The sequence below is a fragment of the Triticum aestivum genome, chromosome 3D, assembly GCF_018294505.1.
Source record: "Triticum aestivum cultivar Chinese Spring chromosome 3D, IWGSC CS RefSeq v2.1, whole genome shotgun sequence".
Taxonomy (NCBI): domain Eukaryota; kingdom Viridiplantae; phylum Streptophyta; class Magnoliopsida; order Poales; family Poaceae; genus Triticum; species Triticum aestivum.
Window position 1 is genome coordinate 7,402,692 of NC_057802.1, and position 13,193 is coordinate 7,415,884.

General features: G+C 48.1%; 1 protein-coding gene across 2 annotated transcripts; it reads left to right on the forward strand.

Moving 5' to 3' along the window:
- Positions 1–454: 454 nt before the first annotated feature.
- LOC123076831 (beta-1,2-xylosyltransferase XYXT1) lies at positions 455–6,379 on the forward strand. Of its 2 annotated transcripts, none has more exons than XM_044498973.1 (5): positions 455–861; positions 978–1,049; positions 1,282–1,353; positions 1,449–1,523; positions 5,016–6,379. In XM_044498973.1, exons 1-5 carry the CDS (start codon positions 702–704, stop codon positions 6,194–6,196), a joined length of 1,560 nt encoding a protein of 519 aa, XP_044354908.1. In that variant the 5' UTR covers positions 455–701; the 3' UTR covers positions 6,197–6,379. The 2 variants fall into 2 exon arrangements, with proteins under 2 accessions (XP_044354908.1, XP_044354910.1); XM_044498975.1 differs by having other exon boundaries at positions 1,452–1,523.
- The last annotated feature ends 6,814 nt before the right edge of the window (positions 6,380–13,193 follow it).

Sequence of the window (13,193 nt, forward strand, 5' to 3'; positions counted from 1 at the left end):
TTGTAACATAGTTATTTTTCTCTTTTTAAAATGCTAAGCACGTCCATAACCATCAACATATAAATCAATGCATGCATATATACTTATATATATAGTCATATACTATTTGTGTAAAAATAGTATGTGTTTTGAGTCATAACTTTGCAAATTATTATTACGTCATTTTCAAATTCGCGTCAACTTTGGTTTTTATGGTATATACTGAAACCATACCGAAATAATTCGGTACTGAAACCGAACCGTATTAATTTCATACCATATTTACCGAAGTATTAATACCGTACAAACCATAAAACCGTATAAACCGAATCATGTAAACCGAATAAACCGAACGCACAGGGTGAATGGACCCGTTGGGGTTGGGTGCTATGTGCACTGTAGTGTACTGCTAGGGGCGTAAGTGCGAAAGGCGCCGCCCGCCTGGCCGGACGGGTACAAATGGCCACCGAGAAAACGAGCGGACACGGAAGCTTTGGAACCCCAAGCCCAAAGAAGTCTCCACTTCTGCATCTGCATGCAACACCACCTCGCTTGTAGCCTTCTGTCCGTCCCGTCCCCAGCTATCCTCTGGCTTTCTCCCATCCCATGTGAACCAGCGACGCCAGTCGGCCACTCAACTGAGGGGAGCAAGAAACTCGTGCGGCGGACCGCCGGAAGGAAGGATCCCGCCCGGCCGCGACCGGTAGTAGCAGGAGGAGGAGATGGTCAGCGTCGACAAGCAGGCGGCGCCGGCGGCGGGAAGGGGGCTGCTGAGCAGCTGGGCGCAGAGGCACCTCAACCTGTGCTTCGTCGCCGGCTTCCTCCTCGTGCTCCTCACCTACCTCGTCGTCTCCCAGCAGTTCGCCGCCACCTCCCCCGTCGGTACGTGCCAGGACGCGGTTGGATTGATCACCCAACAACAAATCAACACTCTTCTCCCTCCCTCCCTCCCTCACTCGGCGCCGCACACCGCTCACTCAGTCACTGTACATCTGCAGCTGTCCCCACCACGACGCCGCATCGGAAGCATCAGGCCATCAAGTCCCCCGGAGCCGGCGCCGGCGAAGCAGGTGAGGACCCATCGCCACCCCTGTCCTGTAATTCTCAGCCGTCCATTTTCAAGCACTACTGCTCTTAGTTCGTTCGTTCCATCGAGATTAATGCCGCACTACCTCGCCGTCCGCCCGGGCCCGGCGCCGGCGTGGTGGAAAGAAAGAAAAAGAACCCAATTAAGTCAACCTGTTCTTTGGAAACAGTGAGGCGTGCCTCTCTGACTGATGGAATCATGGCTAAATTGACTAGGATCAACTCAAGGGGGTCGAGGAGGAGCGGGGAAGACGGAGGCCAGACCAGCTCACGAGCAGCAGCAAGAGGGTAAGTCATAAATAAATATCTTTCTCCTTCTTCCTGTCGGTGGCATGGTATGGACGAAATGAGTGAGCGAAAGGGCGCTGTGTTTTTACCAAAAGCAGGGCCGCCGAAAGCAGAGGGCCGCGCGCGCCGTGCGGGGAAGAGAGACGACGACGCTGCGGCCAAGCCGTTTGGTATGTCCAATATTCCTTCCCCCTAACTAAACTAGCAGCACAATTAATGTGATGAGATGACGCGTTTTATTCCTGCTACTTCTAGAAAATATATACAAGGATAATGGTTTGATTCGATTCGTGTAGTAGCTTTCGGACGTACTCTGTGTACCTACAGCCTGCTCACTAATAATGCTATAAATGTGCTGATTCGATCCGATTAGCTCTGGGACGCACAGTACGTATCTGGTGGTCACTAGTAGTACTAGTATTTGGATCAATTTTATGAATGAAACTAGGCTATTTACCCCCCAAAAAAATGGCCCCTCAAGTGTCCAAACCGTCTGAATTTAGTCCATTCCTGCACCGGCGTCTGTTTTTTTGTGTGACAATAAACTAAAAAAATCTACCCGCAAAAAAAAAATCTACCCGCAAAAATAAATAAATAATAAACTAAGAAAATGGAGGATAGTTTTTTTTCATGTGTGAATGTTTTCTATTCGTCCAAACAAGATAGCAGCACATTTTTTGACGGCCCTTCTTTTCTACAATAATAATGCTCGACTTACGGAACAAATATACAGATGTATATGTCTTTATCCCCAATAACACCCCCTGATTTCCAAACCACCCCACACTCCCCATTTTGATGGTGGGCCCCCATGTCATCCCGTAAGTTCCTTCCTTAAAAAAACAGTAGGAGTGCAATTACCCCTTTCTATAAATTAGTTGAGTTTCAAGAATACCCCTTTCTACAAATTCGACATGTCAATGTTTTTCCTTCTTTTGCATTTTGGTTCCTATTTCTCGTTTATCATGTTTCATGTTTTTGTTCCTATTTTTGCATGAAGCTGTCCCACATCATTGTCAAAATACTTTTCAACGGGACAAATGGCCAAGTCCAGACCACTTTAGGGACCATATTGATTTTTGTGATGAAGGTGTTTCTTGAATTGGACCTAACAATACCAACCAAATCTTACCACTTTAGGGACTTCTCGACATAAAAATAAGTTCACGGTTTGACTATTTTGAGTAGGGGTGGAGCTAGCAGTGGGTTTACGCCCTGGGCTGAGCTAGCTTAAGCGACGAACTCACACATCATTGTCAAAATACTTTTCAACGGGACAAATAACAAGTCTAGACCACTTTAGGGACCATATGGATTTTTGTGTTGAAGAAGTTTCTTGTATTGGACCTAGCACTACCAAACCTAATCTTACTACTTTAGGGACTTCTTGACATAAAAATTAGTTCACGGTTTGACTATATTAAGTAGGGGTGGAGCTAGAAAATAAATCCGATGATGTCATCTCCATTACACTAGTTTCAACTTTCACAAACATACAACACTTGGTGCTAATTTAGTACACCCTATGTTCCTAAATGTAAGACGTTTTGACAGTTTAATTTGAACTGCCAAAACGTCTTACCTTTAGAAACAGAGGTAGTAGGATTTAGTGAAGGATCTGTAGAAGTCATTGGGGTCAGCTCATCCAGTCGAGGCAGGTCCGTCGCTTGGTAGAGCTAACAGTGGGTTACGCCTGGGCTAAGCTAGCTTAACGAATGAACTCTCGTTGTTATCTTTTCTAACAAGCAATTGCAAGGAACGTTGTTACTAGGCATAGGGCTACAGACATAACTCCGCTACTACACACACGCCCCGCGTCGCCCTCCCTGGCGGCGGCGGGGGAACCCTAGTTCGAGCGCCGCCGCCCCCTCCCCACCTTGCTCCCCACCTCGCCGCCACCGGAGGAGCGGCCGGCAAAGCCCGCGCCGGCTCCCAGGAGGGTGGCGGCGGGGCGATTCGGCTGGATCCAGCCCTCCCCCCTCCCTCCCCCCCAATGATGTGGTGACGGCTCCTCGAAGGCGGCTCCCCGGCGGCGGCAGCGCTCCTCACCCGCTGGTGTTGCCCCGGCTAGTCCCCTGGAGCCCCACCCTCTCACCACCACCTCGCGTTGCAGCCCCCTTCCTCCCATGGCCAGATCGGATCTGGCATTCCATGGGCTCTCCCTCCCGTCCAGCTGCTGCGGCCCCCTCCTGCTGCTCAGGCGCGGCGGCGCGACCTTGCCCGCGGTGGCCTTCCCCCGTCTGCCTCCTGTCTCCCGTGGGCGCAGCTCTTGCTGCTGCTGATTGGGGTGGGTGAGGCCTTTGGGTGAGGTGGCCGGGCAGGCCGGGGCTCGGTCTTGCCTCGGTGCAAGCCACCCTCCGTCCCTGACGGCGCCTCCTCCGAGCTACGGCAACAACTTGCGTATGTGTGGTCACGGCGTCCTTTGGCAGGCGGCTGAAGTTTCACGGTGGTTTTTGGTCGGCACTGCTCCAGTCCCGGCGTCCACGGACCTGCGTTCTCCAGTGTCCTTGGTCTGCCGGTGTCCCCACTGGCGCGGTCTCGGCCCCGGCCTACAAGTTGTTGTGTCCCTTCCAGCATCTTTGGTTCGCCGGTCCTGGTGGCTACGCCTCCAGCAACACGGAGTTGCGCCCCCTTCCGGCTCCGGTTTGCCGGCGGCGCCGGCCGCCACCTTACCACCCGTGTCGGCTCTCTGCCCCGCTGCCTCTTCAACCCCATCCACCATGCCATCGGTTGCAAAGCTCGTGTTTTGTCGGCGGCAGGTGCAGCCCCACCCTCCTTCTGAGGTAGCGGTCAACAGGCATGTTGACTCCGGCATCTTCGGATCCTGATCTGGTAGATATGGGATTGCTCGGACTCAGGCCAGGCGAAAGCCATGCTCGGCTTGCCGATGCTGGCAGCGGCGACACCCGTGGATGTCGTTTCCCTTCCTGGAGGCGCTGCCATGGCCTTTATTCGAGCCCCTCTTCGAGCACCAGGGGAAACCCTAGGTCCGGCTTGTCGGATCGGATGGCGACGGCGTCGCGACGTCGTTCCCCTTCTTGAAGGCGCTATCTTGCTCGCTCGCGGAGTCTCCGGTGTTGGAATTGGAGATGTTTGACATCGTGCTCATTTAGTCTGCTTCTCTAGTCTTAGGTTTGGTGGGTTTAGCTGTGTGTTTCTTCCTGTTTGGGCTGAGCACCCCTTCTCTCTGCTCCGGGTACCATGTGCATGCCTCCTTGTGTATGTCATGTGTTGTATCTTCGGTTGTACTCATTCTCCTTCTATCTATCAATGAAAAGATACGCAAACTTTGCGTATTCGCGAAAAAAAAACTCCGCTACTGATTTTTAAGGATATAATAGTTTTAGTATCAAAGAAGAGGGGCCAAGCACAAACTTTGGAATATATCTCTAAAGATTTTTGTATAACTAATTCGATGTATTGAGTTGTCTAATGTCTTCATGTTAAGATACACGCACAACATGCAGGATGGTTAACATCATCAACCAATATATAAGAAATTTTTGAATATGCACGTGCAAATCAATTAGATGAAGGAAGAGAAATGCAGTTTAAGACTTCATTCATTTGCATGGCACATATGAATTAATTTCACTTGATCAATAAAATGCTCAATGATCAGTGAAACTGACAAAACACCGTGCCTTTTTTGTGTTGAGCAGACAACGGCAAGGTGGTGTGCATTGCGAGCCCCTTCTCCTACACCTGCGACGTCTTCGGCGACGTCCGGACCAACGGCACGGCCCGCACCGTCACCCTGGTGCCGGCGACGTCCCGACCAGAGCGCCGGGAGTGGAGCATCCAGGCCTACGCCCGCTTCAACATGACCGGCATCCCCAACGTCACGGTGACGCAGCTCGACTCGACGTCCGCGGGGTCCCCGGCCCCGGCGTGCACGGTGACGCACCGCGTCCCGGCCATCGTGCTCGCGCTCGGCGGCCACCTGGGCAACTACTTCCACGACTTCAGCGACGCGCTGGTGCCGCTGTTCGTGGCGTCGCGCCGGTACGGCGGCGAGGTCCAGCTCCTGGCCGGCAACATCCAGCCCTGGTGGCTCGGCAAGTACGAGGCCGTCGTGCGGCGGCTGACCAAGTACGAGGTCCTGGACCTCGACCATGACGATCAGATCCGATGCTTCCGGCACGTCACCGTCGGCCTCAACATGCACAAGGAGTTCAACATCGTCCCGGAGCTGGTCCCCGGCGGCGTCCCGCTCTCCATGGCCAACTTCACCGCCTTCCTCCGCGAGACCTACTCCCTGCCGCGCGCCGCTCCCATCAGCCTGACTAACGACAGCAGCCCGCCGGTGGACGCGAAGAAGAGGAAGCCGCGGCTGATGCTGCTGGACCGGGGCCACTACCGGAAGCTCGTCAACGTGCCGGAGATCGTGAAGGCGGCGGAGAAGGCCGGGTTCGAGGTGACCATAGCGGACCCGCGGTTTAACGTGCGCGTGAAGGAGCTGGCCATGTCCGTGAACTCGTTCGACGTGCTGCTCGGCGTGCACGGCGCCGGGCTGACCAACTCGGCCTTCCTGCCGCCGGGGGCGGTGGTGATCCAGGTGGTGCCGTACGGCAAGCTGGAGCCGATGGCGCAGAGGGAGTTCGGCGACCCCGCGGCGAACATGGGGCTCCGGTACCTCGAGTACAGCATCTCGGTGGACGAGAGCACGCTGCTGGAGACGCTGGGGCCGGACCACCCCGCGATCAAGGATCCCGATTCGGTCCACCGGAGCGGGTGGGACAAGGTCGCCGAGTACTACCTCGGCAAGCAGAACGTGCGCGTCGACGTCGAAAGGTTCGCGCCGACGCTCGCGCTGGCGCTCGACCATCTCCGACGGCAGTAGCTTAGGGTGCATGCCTGAGGGGTGACGACAGAGACCGTTTGTACATCCGCTGCAAAGGAGTTCACATTTTCTTTTTTGGTGGAAAATACATATAGGAAGTTGTTGGTAATAGATTGGTCGATTTCTATTGTGCCGCGGTGAATAGAAACTTTTGTTGGTATTTAGAGAAACCGCGACATGTTCTACACAGTATCAATGTATCATAAAATAAAGGAAAGGAAAGCTGCACATGCCAAACAGCTACACCTACTAGACAAGTAGAAAAGGCAGCCACTCTAGATCACTACTGCACGACAGGCAGAGTCAACCAGCAAACACATCAGAAGGTAGTTATTTAAACTAACACAGATCTTCCGGGAGCTTAAGGTATGATGCCCCAAAGGCCATGAACAAAGACACTTCAGTCAAGGATAACCCACTATGAAACTATCTGCTGCAGATCATTCTAGCAAGAGGATTCCATCCATGGATATTGGCAAAGGCTTCGCGCGACACCTCATTGATCTTCAAACACCCTAGCTTTAGTCACGCTTCTGTCTTGGCTTTTCTGCAATATGCTCCAAGATTTCAAAATCGGACACAGTTTGAAAACCACAGAAGATGGATCATTAGGAAATTTTCGATCAAAACAAGCGCTATTTCTAGTTTTTCAGATTGACCAGCATATATATGGCCATCTTTTCCTCTCTTAACGAATTTAGTAGGTGCCTTTGGTTCATAAGAGTAACTCTAGCAGACCCCGCAAAACGCCCCGGCCCGCAAAATAACCATCAAATTACGGGTCGGGGTCAGGAAATCTGCATGATCAGACCCCGCATCCCGCACCGGCCCGCGGCAAATTTTCTCCCCCAACCTCTATCTTCACGCCGGGAGGCCGACCCGAGCTCAACCCCTATCCGGCGCGAGATTTGGCGGGAGGGACATTTCCGCGCGCCCTTTCCCGCTCCCTGCACCCTCCGCCACCATTGCCCCCCCCCCCCGGCCGTCATCCGCCGCCATGGACGACCCCATGCTGTCCCCCGTCACCGTCGAGGTCGCGCACGCCCCTTCCCCTCGGGCGGATATCGTCGCCGGCCATGTTGGCCCCGCCGGCGTCGCCCAAGCACACGCCGCGCCTGCCCGCAAGCGGCAGGGCAACGTGGTTGTGCAGGGCGGGAATCCGGCTGCCCCCGCCGCGATGGCCCGCGCTCCGGGCGCCAATGCCGCAGTGCGATCCTGGCCGGCGGCGGAGAAGGTCGGCAAGGCCGCGGGCGCAAAGCGGAGGAAGGTTCCGGCTTCAAGGAAGCCATCTTCTTCAACCTCTCACTCCATCCCCCCGCAAGGAGGTGCTCCGGCGATGCCGTTCAACGGTGCCGCTCCCCCCGCGAGCGAGGTGTTCGACGAAATGGCCGGAAGGTATATCTCTTCGGTCTTCGGCGATTCTCTTTCATTTTTCGCCATTGTTCTCGATAGCTCGTGACTTGTTATCGTTCGCTATAGCGGTGGTTCGAACAATGCAACAACCGAGTTCGTGAACTTGTTGGACACGAACGTGGTTGACATTATCAAGCCCCTTTCGAACCATTCGACTACAATGAAACGTAGGGCGGCGTGGACGATCATGTTTGTGCGGACGAGTTGGAGGAGATCGAAGTGGAAGCGTTTGAGCAATCACAAGCAAAAACTGGGAAAAGCCAAAGATCGAAGAACTACATGATCTTGGAAGATCAAGCTTTGATCAAAGCATGGAGTGCGGTGTCTCTTGATGCATGCACGGGTACTTCTCAAACCGCCAAGAGATATTGGCAAAGGATCGAAGATCAATACTTCCGCATTATGAAAAACTACCCCAATAGGACTCCACGCACATTTTGGTTGCTTCAAGGTCGTTGGCAGAACATCACGCCTATGTGCAGCCGTTGGGCAGCTTGCTTGGAGCAAGTACGCAATGCACCTTCAAGTGGCACCGTGGAGTCCGACTTTGTGAGTTTGCTTTGCCTTTGTTCAAGTTGTGCATCATCATAATGTATCATGAGAAATGATTGCATCACTTTGTTCACATTGTGTAGGACAAGATTGCTCAAGATAGATACAAGGACATGGAAGTTTTGGAAGGCAGATTCTTCAAATTAGAGCATTGTTGGGAGTTGCTCCAAAAGTGCGAGAAGTGAAAGTTGATCGACAAGGAATCACCAACAAAGAGAGGCTCACTTACAAACATGGATGAAGATGAGGATGATGATGGCCCAAGAAATTTGCACAAGCCCGATGGCGACAAGAAGACTAAAGAGAAGATGAAGAGAGAGCAAGAAGCATCGAGCTTGAGGAAGAAGATTGATGCCATGGTGCAATCAAACGAGTTGATGTTGTTGAAGTCATTGGAGATCAAGAAAGAGTTGGCCGAGAAGAAGGCAAAAGAGAAGCAAGAAAAATGGCAAATGCTCAAGGAAGAGGGGTTGCGCAAAGCTGCCATCGAGGAAAGAAAAGCACGCGCCTCTGAAAACAAATCGATGTCATTGTTGCTCGCCGAAGAGAACAAGATCATGTCAATGAACCGCAATGACATGGACGACGTCACCAAAACATGGCATGATATGGCAAGGAGAGAGATCTTGAATTGGAGAATGGTCGCCTCGGCCGGTCCGTCTGCCAGTTCCGGTGATGTTTTCTCTGCTCCATATGGTGACAATGTGGATGATTTTGGTGCGGGAGTTGGAATAAGCGACGGAGGTGGCTACGGTGGCTACGGTGGCGCCGATGAACTTCAAGATGGACTCCATGGCGCGGAGTGAAGATCGACCCTCAAGATGATGCCGGACATGGGCGCATACCTTTGCATGCCCTCTTTTGCGTAATGAACTTCGCTTTTATTTGCGCGCAAACTGTTTATGTCATTTGAATCTGAACTTGTTTGTGAAACCCTATACAAATTTCAGATTTCCAGTTTTTCTGTTTGCGGGTCGTTGCGCTGATGCCCGAGTAGAACCCGCATAGCCGACCCGTAAAAAAGCATATTCCACGAATATACTTTTTTACGGGTCCGTTTGGGGGGTCTGCATCGCCAGCCCGTGTCGGCCCGCAAAAGCGGTTTTGCGCGAACTGCAAACGCGTTTTGCGGGCCGGCGTTTTGCGGGGTCTGCTAGAGTTGCTCTAAGAAAGGAGTGCATATCTGAAACCCAATCAGGTGGGCTAGTCAAGTCAAAAGCACAACAACCACTTCCACAAATGTTGGTACTAAGAGTCACTCGACGGGGATTTCAAACTTAATAGACACACCAAAAACTTCAGTAGAAAGCATAACACCATGTTCTGAGTTCTGAGAACATCGCCATCTTAACACCGACGCTAGCTACCATGTCACATCCTACGGTCTTCACACGTCACCCGATTTCTTTTATAGAAAACAGAGTATATATTTTTTTATTTTGCATTGTTGGTCAACCGATGGTTTTTTCTTTGATATTATTCCCATGCATGCACTATTCTGTATATTAGTTAGTACTAGTATAATTTATAAATGGCCCGCTGCATGTGTGACTTTTCTTTTTCTCATTTATGATCATCATTTAGCTAGGACAAAGTGACCTTAAACTGTCGAAACGTTTTATATTTAGACACGGACGTAGTATATTGATGAAAATGCCAGATATGCAAAATTCTTTGCAGTTTTGTTAAAGCACATCTAAGTCATATATCATTGATTTTACATCAAGATTCGTGTGGACATTTTTTTTCTTTTTCATCTTTATGCTTGATTCACTCATTTAGATGTGTAATAACTAGAACACATCTAGATGTGCCCTAAACACATCCTTTGGGGCCATGTGTGTAAAAAAACAGTGCTCCATGTCTAATGATTAGCACTACGCGTTTGCAACCAGTCGTAATCTCGCGAGTTCTCTAATGCAGACTGCCTGTGGGCCCGGTTACTGCCAACTCCTGCAGTTCTTTGGGCAAAAAAACTGTCAATCTGTCATTCGATTAGATAGGAGGAACCCCATTTTTGAAGCAAAAAGGGAAGGGGATCCAGCAAAACTAGCAAGGCATAATCGATCGCCAGCTCTCGCATCAGACAAAACCCTGTCGGCCGTGGATTAATTAGCTTAATCACATTTGATTAGAAGCTGCTGCTTGGGGTCTACATACCTGGGGAAGGGCCCATCCTTAACTAAACTAGTCGGAGCCATAAAGTAGTGCAGTACTGATTAAGCTAGCTTAACTAATCTGACAGCTACAGTTGCTTCTTCTTCATACCGTTTGTAAGGAATCCATGCACGTGCTATACATGGTGATGGTCAGCGAGCACATGGCCAGCACCAGGATACCCAGCGAAGGTGTAGCGGTCTTGTGCCTACGGAGTTCTCCCTTCTGTCGGTGCAACAAGCGGGAGAAGAACCTGTCGTCGGTTCGTCCATGTACACAACAGCATCTGGACTTTCACTGTTGAGCCCTTCACCTTCCTTTTGCGTAGAAAATTATGACCATCTAGTGTTGTTTTCCTTGGACCGTTGGAGGTGCCAAAATAGTCGTGGCTAGCTGACCTGGCCTCTTGGGACACATGATTAAATTCAGTGACAGAGAAGACACATAGCCTGTAAGCAGACCGTCTCGAGATCTGAGCCATGCAACGGATCAACTTACGACCCGACCGGACGTGTTTTGTCATCCAACGTGGTCCTGTATCTGTCCGCCGGCCGGTCAGGATGTATTTTCCCCTACAAATGGAAGCAAACGCGGGTGGGGCTGGGAGTTCGGGCCGCCGCCACCTACGACCCTCACACCCCCGACCCAGTGAAACCCCCTACCGGTCTCATTCTCTTCCACTTCGCGCTTTGCTCCCCCTTGCTTTGCATCCACGTCCTACTCCTCCGCCGCCGCCGTTGTACATCTCCGGCCACCACCCACGCATTATAAAAAACAAAAGGTTCCCAATCTGCCATTCGATTAGATAGGAATAAACCCATTCTTTTAATCTAAATATAAAGGGAAGGGGATCCAGCAAAACTAGCAAGGCATAATCGCGAGCTCTCACATCAGATAAAGCCCTCTCGGTGCCCGTCAATTACTTAGCTTAATCGCACTTTCTTGGAAGCTCCTGCTTGGGGTCATGTATCTGGGGAAGGGCCCATCCTTAACTAATTAGAGGTTGAATGACACAACCTTTTCATCTTGAGCATTTTTTTTCCAAATTGACGACGGCTCAGAAGATTTTTTAAATATGTTCAGACTAGTTTTGAACAGTATACATGAACTTTTAAACCGTGTATCGGAATAACTTGTATGATATACCGATGGAAACTTTATGAATAGGAGCAACCTCTTCATGTAGACATTCTTTCCAAATTCGTTGTCGTTAGCGTGCAGTTTTACAATTGCCAAAAACTACTTTTCTTTTGTGGTTTTGAACATGTAAATGAACAATGCACTTCTCACACAAGAAATTTAGAATTGTGCCATGAGGAGCATGCGAACTTCCTGTAGCAAACCTTTTGGACTTTTAGTTTCGTATTCTTTTTATTCACATCTGAAATGCAATTCGGGTAGAAGTTGAACTGCTCGCTATTCTCACTTCAAACTTCCGTCAGGTTTTTTCTTCGTAATTCTTCAACTCTTCATCAGATTTGCGCAAATGATGTACCTTCAGATAGCTGTTGAAAAGATGCGACATTTTCTTGTTGAGTTTTTTTAAGAATTTCTCCACGGGGCTTAAAGCTTTTTTAATACGATAATTTTTTCAAAAGATATACACCAAAATTTTGAATCTTTAAACACAACAGATCATATGGTATACAATTTTTAGAAAGAGTTTGCATAGTAGAAACTTTTTCATGTAGAGTTTTTTTTAATTTAGTCGTCGTTTTATGAGTAGTTTTTAAGAATGTCAAAAATGATGCTGTTTTTTTTCTTCTGTTTTTTGAACATCTAACTCATGGATTTTCATAAACTTCAAACTTTTGTGTCTTTTTAATTCGAACTTCATTTTTAGTAAAGATATTTTATTTTTCAATAATCATCTAATTGATCTATTTTTAATTTTGAACTTCATGCTTGTATTCAATAACAATGAGAGATATCTGAGTTTTTTTATAACCATTGAACTGCTTAATATTTTAATTTGACCTTTATTAGTTTTATTGTTTAGTAATGAAAAATATTCTAGTATGTTAACAAACATCAAACTTCTTTGATATTTGAATTTGAATTTCTATGTTCTTTTATGGAAACGGGAAAAGTTACTTTTATATTCTTTCTTGAACTGTTCCATTATTTTTAACTTGAACTTCTTCGTTTTATTCATTAGTAAAGAGAAAATCTAAGTTTTTATCAACTTCGAACATCTTTGTTTTTTTAAGTTGAAGTTCTTTGTTTTGTTCTTATAAAAGATGTTTTTAAATAAATATCAAACGTTTTATTTTCTGAATTGAACTTCATACTTTTATTTGTCGAACAAATCGGAAGAATTTGTGTTTTTCATATACATCCAAGCACTCCATTATTTTTAATTTGAACTTGATTTTTTTTCTTTAGTAAGATGGAAAATCTATGTTTTATAAGCATTGAACTGCTCCATTTTTTTTATTTTGGACTTCTTGGTTTTATTCATTAGTAACGGTACAAGTTCTAGTTTTGTAATAAAAATCGCCCCGCTCCATTATTTAAATTTGAACATCTATATTTCTTTTAGAAATGAGTAAAATCTGTTTTATTATAAACTTTTTGAACTGCTATGTTTTTTTTATTTGTCCTTCTTGGTTTTTGTGATAAAGAACTAACCCCTCCAGTATTTAAATTTGAACCTCTAGTTTTTTTAGAAAGGGGAACATCCATTTGAATATGTACGAAAAAACTAGTCCTCAAACACATTTAAAGAAAAATTAATTATCTATTTATAAAATATTAAACATATTTAATTGTTTTTGACAATTTATACAAAAATGTAGTGTGTGGATAAAAGAAAAGTAGACAAAAAACATATATTTGCAAATTAATTTGAATAACTTATTTGAAAAACCAAGGA